This window comes from Neodiprion fabricii, chromosome 7 (assembly GCF_021155785.1).
Source record: "Neodiprion fabricii isolate iyNeoFabr1 chromosome 7, iyNeoFabr1.1, whole genome shotgun sequence".
Taxonomy (NCBI): Eukaryota; Metazoa; Arthropoda; class Insecta; order Hymenoptera; family Diprionidae; genus Neodiprion; species Neodiprion fabricii.
In genome coordinates, this window is record NC_060245.1 from 20932859 (window position 1) to 20946766 (window position 13908).

The window sequence follows — 13908 nt, forward strand, 5'->3', positions numbered from 1 at the left end:
AGAAATCGTTACACTGATTAAGAAGAGGATAAAACGAGATTTTCATATTATCGACGCTTCTTCGGCGTTGATTTCCTCGACTAAAAAATCGAAATTTTCAATTCGCCGATCGTCATTTTCATCGCATCACATTCCAAAATCTTACCGATCACTTTAGATTTAATGGGTACCGATTTCAGTTATATTCGGTATCTAGGACGAAATTCATTGCCGTTAAATTTCGATTGAACCGAAAATATTGAATATCAAAAAATTCCTGCAATCGGCACGATGTTTTTTTTTTTTTTTTGGTTTTTTTTTTCTTCCGTTACTCATAAATTTTCGCACTTTACAAAGGGATTAAATTGAGTTGTATACTAACCGCGATTTTCCCTCCCACCATTTCAGCATCACGCAGAACTTTTCGAGGTGTGAAGAAGATGGTTCCGGGTTGGCTTGAACGAGTTAATTTATTACGTGTACGAAAGTCGGTTAATTACCCGCGGCGTTCTCCCGCGTAATAGTTATGTTTTATACTCACACAAGAGCGTAAAGTGGTTAAGTGCGTTAGTTGAACACACTCAAACATGGTTTGGCTCTATGCGTTCAGAGCGGGAACTGGAGAGCACGACGATCCAGCTATTACAATGCCGCAATCGAGAAAGCGGCTATTTTTAGGGATTTATCTGGAGATAAAAATTAGTACGGTTTCTCAACGCGATTAGAATCCCCCCACATCGGACTTAAACGTGTTTTGTGTAGGAAATGCTTTGCAAAAGAGATCCAAAATCGTAAACGAATTGTGTAATCCAACCAATTAACGATTTGAAATATTTTCTATTCAACTAAAGGACAACGTCCTTAATAGCCACAAGATCAAAGGTCATTAAATTCTCCCACGTTTTCAATTTATCCGTCGAACTGACCGAAGATGAATGGCTGGCAACAGATTAATTCAGAGGTCACGACAATCGTGTCTAATTCAATCGGGCTTGATTACCTTACCGTCGATATTAAAATTGGAACAAACGATGTTGATACTAATTAGGCTTCGAGTCTGAAGAATGAACCGAAAACTTGACGAGAAAGAAAATTAAAAAAGCACATTTCTGCGAATGAATCGTAACGCAATGGCGGTGAATTTGGTTCGAGATGCAGCAAAACTTTTTTTTTTTTAATCAGTTTAACCAATTAAACCAGTGACATTGAATTAGTGAGAACAATATTTCATCGAGATGATTATCCGAGTGTGAAATGATGGCAAAGTGAAAAAAGAAAAAGAAAAAAGGTCGCTACGAGTCGTTGAAAGACAATTATTAATCACAACTCTCAGCTGTGAGAAATTGCATAAACGGTGATTTTTCGTCCCGTCATATTCTTCTATTTCAGTGCAAGATGGTCTGAAATTTTATTTTTATTACCAAAGATAGTTCTCTGAGCGATATTTTTGGAATACGTCAAGGTTGAAGTGACTCGGCGGAATGCGGGTAGAATGTATTTGGCAATTCCTGAAATCCTGGCGTTAATTAGCGCCGGCCGGTCTCCGTATATCAAACTGTCGCTTGAGCAGCATACGCGTAGAGATACGAGCATAACAGGCATGCACGCCAGATTAGCCTGAAACAATGCGTGGCCTGAGTATACACAGGTCGGTCAACAATCGGTGCAATAGCATTTGGTCATCGGGGTTGACCAGCCAAAATTTCCGCTACCCGAGTCAGAATCCGGTTATCAGTCGACCGGTCCCTTTGCTGTGCGAAATCCGTTTCGCTCTGCGCTAGAAAAATATACCGCGTACAATCAGGATGAATAGACTCGTTTTGTGCCAAGTTAATCTTCGATTTTGTTCAGCGAATTTTGCAGGGCGATATTCGCAAGCTCTGTGCGAAATCATTCCGCTGCCTCAATCAGCTATAGCGTATAAAAATTTCTCCGCTCGTTACTTCGACACCCGCAGGGCACGTGGCTTGGGTAAACGGAAGGTCCGTGTTTTGCGATAAAAATCTAATTCAGCGAACAAAGGTGTTCGGAACGCAATTGCTCAGCCTTTGTTAAAAGTTGGTGAAAGCGAATTCCTGAAGAGGAATTCTTCGGGAAGTCATCCGGTGTTGCGTCAATTTTGATATTTAAAATCCCCCGATTTTTCGCAAGGGATATTCGATTCTGGGAGGGTGTTTTCACGGAGAGAGTAATTCGACGGGATGTGCGAGGCTTGTCGGTCCTGACGGATGACGATTAGGCGAATTTGCGGCTCGCTGAAAGGCCAACGAAGCAGTTTCGCAAGCGGAGTAACCGGACAGGGTAAATGGTGTCAGCGGTGGGATCGACAGGCTTTGGATACCTGTTCAAAACGCGCGTTTGTGTGGCAAACTTTGGCTCCGGACCTCCTCGAGCTCTAATTGCAATTAATTACCGCGAGCCATGAAACCGTAATTAACGTCCAGGTGAAGCCACGGTGCAGTTATCACCGTACACAGCGGTTTGAAGGACTGAATGCGCGAATTCGCAGCACAGATTTGAATCGACTCGAGTCAACCGGGGTCAAGATACGCGATCAAGCAATCGCGGGGGCGTCTCGAGTCATTTTTTGTCTCCATCAGCCTTGACACTTTTTGCCCTCTAAGGAATAATTGGGCAAGAATCCGCGCTCGCAGCGAGCCTTATGCTCCGAACAAAAACCATTTTTTTTCTCTCTCTCTCTCTCTCTCTCTTTTCCACCGCTGTTTTACTTTCTGAGTAATCGACCATCGCTTAAATTAACTTGCGAGTCGAGGACGATCCGGGTCAAATTTAAATAATGGTCTGGAAATACGATGTGAGTGACCATTTCGTCACTTCTTCAAGAAATATACAATTTTTGGAAAACGGTAAGTTTTGAGCTTTCGTTACTTCAGTTTCGAGCCTTGCCAATCTTTCAAGGAAAAATTCTGGCCCTCCCGACAGAATTGTTAACTAGCCTCGTTTATTTTCATGCGAAATTAAAACGTTCGGAGAAAAACGGCCTTCATTCGGATCAAAGAGTAACAGACCTTGAAAATTGGAATCAGTCCAATTCAGTCTCAGTTCAAACCTTGATGAAAATTGAGTATCTTGGTAAAAACTTGCGGCATTTAATCAACGATCGGGTAACCGAGCTTTCGTAAAAGTTTTTTGAATTTCTCTCAGTACGTACGAAAATCGGTTTTTCGTAAAAGAAAGGAAGATTGAAAAAAAAAAGTGGTGGTGGTTCATATATACTGGATGTGAGACCCGGAGCTGCGTCTGCAGGATCCGTGGGAGAGAGAAAGAGAAAAAGCCAGACCTAACGGTGTATAACATAACGTGGGTATACGAATTTCGCAATATTTTGAGGAAGGGAGAGAGCGGATTCTGCAGAAGTTAGATCCCGGTGAAATTAATTGGTAATTATCCTAGAATTAGCGCGTAACTCGCACGCATCTTCTTATATGAACATATACCAAGATGGGTAGGTGTGCGGTGTATTGTAATATAAATAATTCACCGGCTACGGCTGTTGCGGTATAAAACGAGTAGGACTCGGGTTTTTCCCTCTCTCTCTCTCTCTTTCCCTCTCCTTGTCTTTCTCTAATGTTCATAGGATAGTTCAGCCGTGATTCTCCCACGCATCGCATTATGCGCCTGCAAAGCCATACCATGATGTAACAATAAACAGGCTTCAACCATGCGGACAAGCGTATATAAACACACACACACACACACACGGTTACACGTGCATGGATTGTACATATCTACGAAACAGCTTTCTCTGCCCGTTTCCTCCAAAATCCACCGACGAACAATGGGAAATAAAGATAGACTTTTCCGCGCGACGCTCTCCGTGCGAACTGGAGCCTCGAATTTCCCCCACTACGGGGGCCCCACAACGGGCCCCTGGGCCCCTCTTGGGCCGCAAAACCGCGAGGAGGAAGACGCAGGGAATCAGCCCTGTCTGAGAGTATATATACTCTGGGAAGTTTTTTGTACGGCACATTCGACATTTTGCTCTTGTATCTATCTTATCGCGGATTAGATTTTGGTTTGAGAAAAAAAAATAAAAAGACATATATATATATATATATATATATATATATATATATATTTTCTCAAATCTAAGCGTTATACTTTGAGATTATGGAAAGAACTGTGCGTCAGGTAATTAACACGTTGCTGAATTGAGGCGATTCATTGTCGGAGGGTGTTTTTTTTTTTTTTTTGTTTTTGTTTTTTTGTGTGATTTTTTGAGTGAATATAGAACGGAATTTTTTCAACTATCTGCAAACACGAACACTCGTTGTGACGCGATATACACGTGGCGAAATAAAAAAACCGTTTCTCGATTAGTCCCGAAAAATATTTTTTACGTCTTATGCAGTTTGGAAAAACTTGTGATAGAGTGTGAAGTGATAATATCGTTATTGTATTCCTATCCCAAATTATGACTTTTGGACTGATTTATGGCAATCTTGATCAATTCGGATCTATAAAAATTATTTTGAACCATAGAATCTGATATTTGCTGAAAAAATTTGTAACAACACTTTTTCTGCTGAGTGCGATCAAAATAACTAGAAACATGTTTATGCCGTACTTGTTCTTATTTTATTTTTTTTTTCTTTAACGTCAAAGGAGCGGTTGAATATCTCATTAATGAAATTCGATTGATCTGACACGTTTTTTCTCAGCTTGACCGGACGAGAAAATTCATGCCTGTTAACTTTTTTCTTAACGTAACTTCGAAACAGTATTTTTCGTTCGTCCAGACATAAAATTTCTCCGTCAAAGACAAACGACTCTCGATTTGACGCAACTTATACTGATCATTTTCCTTAGGGAAACATATCGGTTTTAAGTGATTGGGTGAAATTTTATAAACTACCAATAATAATAATCGTTAAAAATCGTTACGCAATTTTCTCCTTGAAAGCGTTTTAATTGCAATATAAATATCGAGTTTCATGGTCTGAATTAAGAATTCAGAATTTGAAAAGTTCCGAGAGTGCAAAAATGAGAAAATTTTTAAATCTGTAACAACGTAATTGAGAATGATCCAAGATTTTCAGTTCCGTGAATTTCTGGCTCGGTGAAATTTCATCACTTTGATTTTTCTTTGTTTTTGATTTTCGATATTTCTGAGCTCGAAATCCTGATCATTCTGATTTTTGTTTTGTTTTGTTTTTTTTGTTTTTTCTCATTTTTTACAAATATCTTAAGTAATCTTAACTTTCGGAATTTCACTCGATCGAAACTTTATTATTCGGATCACTGCTCTATCGGAACTTTACTTTTCGAAACTTTGCTCAATCGTAACTAAAATTCTCGGAATCATGCGTTTCGGAACATTGAACCAGCGTGTTTCCGGCCGTTCGAAACTTTGTTGTCGTTTCGTCAAAGTTCGATTTCTTCGCTTCAAGCTTTCCCGAAAAATAATTCGGAATTAGCCGATTTCGAAACTTTCAAATTCGGAACGTTAAACCCGCCGCCCACGCATCGCGCCCTTTACACAAGACGGCGTATAGCGCCAGGGCGTTGCTGGAATCGGAGATTCCAGATCGATGACGAATCGTGGGTGGAATAACGGAGAGGCTTAGCAGGAGTTACGAGGTGGAAGCTCGGGGTTTCCTTCGGCGGACCGTGGCACGAAACATTGAGCCTAGGCGTAGATAGACCGAGGCAATTGTACCCCGCGTACGATATACGAAATCCCTCAGATTATTATGGACTTTGTAATAGGTAATTAGGGATACACGTCGAAACCGTTGTAGGGATTATGCAGCCGGCAGAATCTGCACCTGCACAAACCGCCGACCTCGATCACCAGCGTGTGCCGTATGCCTTATACCCGGATCGGATAATTGTGCGCACGACCTCGCCCAGAGCTTAGCTATTCACAATCGGTCGATTTAATGCAGCTCAGCCAGCCGGCTCAGCTGTAATTAACGTGTTGGTTAAGCGATCGATTCGTCGTCGATTTAAAAATAAAAAAAAATTAAAATAAAAATCGTTACAGACTGCACTGTTAAAATTTTCTCTATGGAGCTTCTTACACTGTATTAGAAGTTTTATTCGGATACGGAACAGTGGATTCACCATACATTTACTGTGTGTTCAATTTACGAACACAATAAATTTAATAAAAAATTTTGTAAAATTAAATTACTTTTTTGTCTTTTTTCTATTAATTTTAGTAAAATCAATAATTTTCATTTTAAATTTCAAAAAAATGCATAGCAATTTACGATGCTGCACTGAATTTGTAAATTTACACAACTTTTGTACGGTAAATGTGTAGTAAGTTCACAATCATTTTTAACAGTGTGGGCAACTGCTTCTCTCCATGATCGGAATTAATTGGTGGGGAAAAAATGCGAGAATCCAATTTTTGTCATCTATTTTATTGCGTCAAAACCAAATCACATAAATGACGTACGATACTTAGGAAATAAATATAATATACATTGTATTGTACTAATTGTAAGACGCTTTGCGATATAAGTACTAGACTCTTGCGTGTGTTGGTTTGGTTGAAAATGAAAAAAAAAAAAATTGCAAACAGAAAATGATATAATAATAACAGTATATAAACTTTAAAGTATAATTGGCTGGTGCATTCGAAATTAAGTGCGTAGTGTTTGATGGAACTGTTGTACAAATTTTTTTTTTCTATTTTTTAGATATCAATTTTATTATTCTTGCAGCGGTGTGGCAAAATTCCTCAACTCGTTCAAACGGTTCCCTTTAAACTCAGGAGCCGATTTCGGTGAATATCGAACTTCACGTATTTTCGTTTCAAGCTTTGCGCGGATCGGTACACAGACGATATTATCGTACGCATTAGGGAATCAGCTTGCAGTTCGTCAACTAGTTTCGGTGTGACTCATCCGTAAGCTGAAGGAGAGACAGGCTTGAATCGCGATGTCTGTAGCCGATGCACAAAATCACACAACAGCGATATTGTCACAGCGTTAATTTTAATCTGTCCGATAGCAAACGCGAGCTTCCTAACAACGAGAACCGAACGTGAAGCGATAAACTCGGTGCAACGAATACGTCTGTCTTGACTTGGGTTAATCTCGTTCGTCGGTGAAACTTGACGTTTTGCAATTTCGACCGAAAACATAAAATGATAAAACAGTGCACGATTTACGTGCATCGTTAAAATTGTTTAGTACCTGCACACGATATCGATTAGCTACTGCGGTTACAAACATCGACGCAAGTGATACAACGAAATGAAAATCGTCGATGCGGATAAATTTTCATTACTGGAAACTAAAAATTACCTAACAAAACACGATAATCTTCAAATTACGACTACGGCTCAACGTGTGTATTGGAGAATAATTACAGTGTGAAAAATAGGGTTTCGATAAGCCTCCTTGACACGTTCGAATAGAATTTTTTCGTGGAAAATGAATCAATTTAACTTTCGTCAACTTGTCATAATCGTGTAAAAGTTGAAACATAACCGCTATAAACTGATGACTAACCACTCTTGAATGAATAAAATCAACCGATTTCACCGAACAATTACTGCTGTCAAATATTGAGTGACCGTTGATTAATTCTTATGGAATAACCGTTCCATTTTATACAAGGATAGCAGACGTCATAATTGATATCGATTTTATTCCGCAGGTTATTCTGACCCTGGCCTTGGGGATGGGTTTGGCGTTTTGCGAGCCGCCGGTAAGCAGCCAGTACGGTGTGCCGGGAAATTTTGATGGTCAAGGCAGCCATGGGGTTGGTGGTGGTCATGGGGGTGCGGGAACCGTGACGAACAGCTACGGGGCTCCGTTAAATGGAGGAGGACACGACGCCCACCAGGATTACATCGACAGTCAGGTGAAATTTGGGAATCCATCACCTTGAAAGTACAATTTGAGATGAGAAGAATTTGGGAATAATTTACGATACGGAAATTCAAACTGTTTTGTGCAATTTTTCAATAATTTCGGGTCATTGATTGGGAAACTTTTCAACTTTGGGGTGTGAGAGTAGAATTGTTGAAAAAATTGCACTTAAAGAGTCTTGGTTGTATCAATTAGCAATTTTGTAGTTTAGAATTTCTGATATAGAAATTTCCGATTTTTCTCACAGTACGAATTCCAAGTTTTTAGATCAAACATGTTTCTAACCGTACCGCATTTTGAATCACCTGTTTTTTTTTTCTTTTTTTTTTAATTTAATTTTTTCAATATTTCAAAGTCTCGTTTCAACACTTTGTTTTTTTAGAATCCCCAGTATTGAACGATTCGATTTTTTTTCTCTTCTTCTAAGAAATTTCTAAAAAGAAATACTTGCAACACGTAGTTTTCAATCGTCATTGAATTGATTTTTGTAATGAAAACAATTTTCCGGTAAATTTCAAATCGAACTATAATCAATACTTTCAATAAATTTTATCACGGTATATTTACTATCAAATCATTATATTCTTAAGCTACAAAGATCTTTATCAAAAAAAATAATAAACGAAATTTCAGCGGCCTTATTTCAAATCTTTTGAAAATATTTGAAAAGAAAGAGTAGATTCATCGATTTCACCCTACGATGACTTATTTTATTCAAAAAAGAAGAATAAAAAAAAAAAAAGCTATACAGTTTCTAAAAATTCACAAAAACACAATGCTAAAAAACATTTTCTCCAACCGCACTTTCCCCTATTTATGCATATCCAAAGCGATTTTCACGGCTTGCGAGTATAATAATTTCATTACGACTATCTAGTGAATAGAATTGCTAAAAATTACCGATTCTTTATGAACCTGCAATCTCTTGAATCTCTTAAAATCGTTCGAGAGGTCTAATTAAGGGATAAAATACGGTGAGGATGAGGAATTCAGTCTACAGAGATTGCAGACTTGAATTTTAACAAAAGTTGATTACAACTATCTCGTAAATAGAATTGCTAAGAGTTATCGATTTTTGTCATTAACCTGCAATCTCCTAAAACTGTTCGGGAGGTCCAATTAATGGATAAAAAAAAAAAAAAAGAGACACGACGAGGATGAGGAATTCAGTCTACCGAGATTGCATACTTGGAGCAAAGTAGAAACTTCCGCAAAAAGTGGTGCGATAGGAATCGCGAAGGGTAGGACGAGAGGGAAGGTTGGGGGTGGTTTGCTCGCATACGTCGGGGGGCGCATGCAAGTGCAGCAAAGTGGATTCTTGCATAATGGGAGCATTTAGATTCACCGTAGCGATTGTAGCGACCCGCCGAGTCGCGTATATAGACGATAAATGTTTGTCGCGCGTCTAATGCTCTCGGCATGGTGTCCCGGTGTTGTAAACCATGCGAACCTGCCGACCCGACCCGACGACCACAGATAAACCATTTTATGGTCCCCGCCGCCGGCTTCCACAATAGTGCGGATACCTCTCTTGTATGTGTGTGTCTCTAAATTGCGAAAAGTAAGTCCCGCTCTTTACTTCTTTGTGCACGTTGGAAGCGAATCGGGAACGTCGCGTCGTTATTGCGTCGAAGAGATTTAAGTCGGGATCGTGTTCCTGGTTAATGTTCAGGTCAAGCCTCTCGCCTTATCCGATCCAGTTTTGCCCGTGAAATTTTTACTCGCTTTTATTCTTTACGTTTTAAAAATTATTTCTCACTCTCTCTCTCTCTCTCTCTCTCGTGTATAACGCATACCATTCTCTTTTTCTTTCTTATTCTTCTTACATCTTTTTTATACTTCGGATGAAAGATTGAAGTAAATCTTTAAAGGAAAAGTTTAGACGCGTTGTCCTTGAGTGTCAAAAAAGAAAAAAGAAAAAGAAAGATAGGCTGATGGTTCACTTTTTTGGTATACCTTTGATTACACCGCAAAAACGAAGGAATTGATTCAAAGGTCGTAATTTTAGAGGTAACAAAAATTTTCATTGTGTTTTTAGCTGTCTCGTGATGGGAAATGTTTTTTTTTTTGTTTTTTTCTTAATTTAATAAATTCCTCGGAGTGAGGAAGAAAACTCTTGTGATCGTAGAGTTTTTCTTTGAAACGTGTGTAGCCTCAGTACTCTGAATTCAATTAGTGAAAAAAACTGCTTTGAGGTATTCAAGATGAGAAAAGATGGTGTATTAAACGAGAAATTACTTTGCTGGAATAATAGAGAAAAACTTTCCTCCCCAATCAATTTCAAGATCTAAAGTTTTTCAGGCATAAAAAGGGTTTCTTTTGTTCTTCAATATTGCAACACAAACTACCCTCCGGTATAGAAAGTGGTAACGGCATAAAAACCCGAGGGAGTAACGGGGGAAAGAAAAATGAATAACTACAACTCGGAGTAAAAGCTGCATTACAAAAGCTTGAATGACGAAATTATCTCGCTGCAGCTCGACTCTGACGCTGATTGTTTAAGCGAAAGGGATAGGGAAGAATTGAAAAACTGACAAAACGAACGCGAGACAAATTAAAAACCGTCGATTCTTTTTTTCAATTCGCTTACAATTCATCCATGCATTTTCTTTCGTCATTGGTAACAAAACGCGAAATGCAACGGCTTAACAAAAGGCGGAGGACGACGATTGAGAAATCCGACTTACTTCCAGCCACGGCTATATACGTATAATACTCAGCTATTACAAGATCCCCGAGTAGCTCTCCATATTCATAGTATCGCTATTACACAGTTCAGAGGCCTCGTTCCGAGCTACATATTTTATACGTGTGAATATAAACTGACTACCCGATCCTCTCGTTCTCCTTTACATTCGGTACGAGCGGCTGAAGAATTTATTCCTACAAACATAACTACCAGACGTTTATCAATAAATTTATTATCATGCGAGCGAGAAAGAACTAAAACTGATTTACGAGGCCTTGAAGCAATTTTCCACTTCGCTAATTTCAGTCACTTATTTTGTTATTTCAATTTTTTTTCCCCATTATTTAACCTACCGTCTGTTCGTTATCCAAACTTCAATCTTACAACGTTCAGACGCATGTCTGTAAAATAACAGGAAAAATAGAAATAAATTTATTTCATGCAAACAAAGCTTTGAGATACACGTCGACGATTCATTGCAATATCGATGATTCTATCGTCGTCTCTGATGTAATGTTTTTGGGTTTTTTATTAGTTTTTTTCATTTTTTTATTTTTTATTTCTACTTTAAATCCTCAGCCGAAATCGTACGAGTTTGGTTACGCGGTGAAGGACGCGGCTTCCGGAAATGATTTCGGACGTCGTGAGACCAGCGACGGTGAAACGGTGCGGGGTGAATATCGAGTCCAACTTCCGGACGGGCGTACTCAGATCGTAACTTACACGGCTGATTGGAGAACTGGATTTCACGCTGATGTAAGGTACGAGGGTGTCGCCTCGTATCCCGATCAGTACAACAACAATAACAACAACAACAACAACTACAACAACAACTACAACAACAACAACGGATACAACGATCTGAACGCGAATAGTCTCGATACCGGATACAACGGAGCTGGTAATTACAACGGAGGTGATTGAAATTTCTTTGAAGAAGAAGCTGAGCTTTCGTTGTAGTGAAAAATCAATGGAAGCAAAAGCGCTGTCAGATTCTGTGACGCTTAAAGCGAATCTATTGATACAAAGTCACTGGGACGGTCATATTTTCACCTGACGATTTCATTGTCAGCTTAAAATCGTTATTTTAACAGGCTGATGTTTGTAAATGCAAGATTCTAAACGAAATTCAAAATTTCGGGAAAAGTTGCGAATACACTTTGATCATTGGTTCAGGTCTCCAATATTTTTCAGTCGCGAGACGTAGGTTGTGGAAAATACGAAATGACGTTATTGAGGTGATTTTGGGTTTTATTTAGTGGGAAATAAAATAAAAATAACTGGACGGACAGGAAATTTTTAATCATCGCAGTTTCAGATGCTGATTTTAGAAAATAACCTTTTTTTTCTTCATGAGAGCTATTAGTTTGATCGTTTGGGATTGCAATGATTTGAAATACTTTTCATTTATTATTGTTTGAAATATTGTGTTCCGAGTCGTGATTCATTGAGTGGTGTACAAATTTTAGGTAACAACGGAGCATACAACGGGAACAACAATTATCACGGCAGCAACGGGAATTATAACACAGGCGTTGGTGTCAGCGGTGTCAACAACAATTACGCCAACGGTCACAACAACAATTACAACGACAACAACTACGATGGAAACAGTTTGAACGGCGGTTACAACTATAACGCGGGATATTCGAGCAACGCTAATAATAATTTCGGTTCGAAATCCCCGGTCTCATCATACGGAACGCCAGCGTTTCACTGACGGAATACAACGAATGTAAAAACCGTTTAACAAATTAAGTGGAGAAAAAAAAATATATATTTATCGATCAATTTAACGGTGGGATTAAAATACGTACCTGTATACCGTTTCTTGTTTTTTTTTCAGGTGTAATTTTTTTGTATCCATTTTTTTGTAATAAAATTTGTAAAAGAAACACGTAAAAGGATTGAAAAAAAAGAGAGAGAAAAAACGATAAGAAGAAACAATGCGGCGGAGGTTGAACGGCGGGATTCACCTCAGTTTCGACGTCTCGACTTTCGTTAATTAATTACTCAGCAATTAAAGGCCTAGGATTCTTACACTCGTACGTTACACGCGAATGTAACAGAAACGAGATATATAATACATTCCCACGCGATGATCTCGTAATCCTTGATACGCAACGCACGCGTGGGTATAACGCCGATTACTTTTAATGTTTCACTGGTGAGTCTGTGCATTTTATTGTGCCATTTTTTTCCCTCGATCTTCCATTTCACTGTATAGATATATAAATATCTATCGTCGTGTAACATAGGGGAAAGTATGAATAGACCGAAAGCGTTTATTACTTTCAAGATAAGAATTAATTCTTCTACATTGAAATACATAATATATTGTACATATGTAGATGAATTATACGACTAAAATAATTAGCGTGTTTACCCACATTGTCTTTGTTTCAAACAAAGACGTGATATTAAACGAAACCGGCAAAAGTTCCATGAGAATTTAACTTTTCTCTTTTTTCACTTTCAATTTATCGTCATCAGTTCGCCTGTCGCTATCATTTACGACTGTAGAACCAAAAACGTTGAACTCGAAGAAAAATTAATGAATTCCAATACACTTGAGAAAATGTATTTGACTCGTTCTAGGCTTCCGAGATATTTTTATACCTCGTCTTTTTTTCGACATAAGAGAATTAATTTTGTCGCCTCGTAATTGGAGAATAAAAATAAAAAAAAAAAAATGGATACTTGAAAGATTTAGTATAGACAAACTAAGCGTTGTTGCAATTGTTGCAACGATCATTTTTATTAACGATTTTAACCTGCTCTGTTTTTAGACATAAAATCTTTCTTACAGTTGTATCATAATATTAATTATATTTCGTTCGTTGTATTTCGCATATTTGTAGAATCATACAACGATTGGATAAAAAATCGTCAAACGGATTGAATCACACAGAGACTAAACTAGACAAGCTAGTTGGCACAGTGAAGCAAATTCACAACTGAGTTGGTCTGCAGAATGTTTACGCGGAGCAAACTTCTGTTTGCAAATTGTTAGTGCACTCAACCGGGAATTCTTGCCAGACCGAATCTGGGTACGAAATAAGTTCAGAAGCAGTTGGAACGGCTGCGAGCATCTTTCAGGCGAGGGAAACGAGGAAAAAAAAGGGGGGGGTGGGGGAGGAGGATATCCGGCTCGAAAATTGCGGAAGTCTGAAAAAAAAAAAAAAAAAAAAAAAAATTGGGGAATACTTTGTACACGTGAAATAAGAAGGAAGAAAGGCTCACGGCAAAAAGAAGATCAACGATCAAATCGAAGCAAAAAATTATACATTGTATAAGAAAGATCTCGTTTATTATATTCACCAGAAAATTCAAGTAACTATTTTACAGGATTTTTTCAGTTAAATCGAGCCTTAACGTTAACGGATTGTT

At 38.4% G+C, this 13908-nt stretch overlaps 1 protein-coding gene across 2 annotated transcripts; it reads left to right on the plus strand.

Annotated features, from left to right (window-relative positions):
* The first annotated feature begins 3979 nt into the window (after positions 1–3979).
* LOC124186506 (probable ATP-dependent RNA helicase ddx42) lies at positions 3980–12361 on the plus strand. Of its 2 annotated transcripts, none has more exons than XM_046578268.1 (4): positions 3980–4131; positions 7615–7821; positions 11098–11434; positions 11988–12309. In XM_046578268.1, exons 1-4 carry the CDS (start codon positions 4111–4113, stop codon positions 12236–12238), a joined length of 816 nt encoding a protein of 271 aa, XP_046434224.1. In that variant the 5' UTR covers positions 3980–4110; the 3' UTR covers positions 12239–12309. The 2 variants fall into 2 exon arrangements, with proteins under 2 accessions (XP_046434224.1, XP_046434225.1); XM_046578269.1 differs by having other exon boundaries at positions 4009–4131; positions 11098–11419; positions 11988–12361.
* The last annotated feature ends 1547 nt before the right edge of the window (positions 12362–13908 follow it).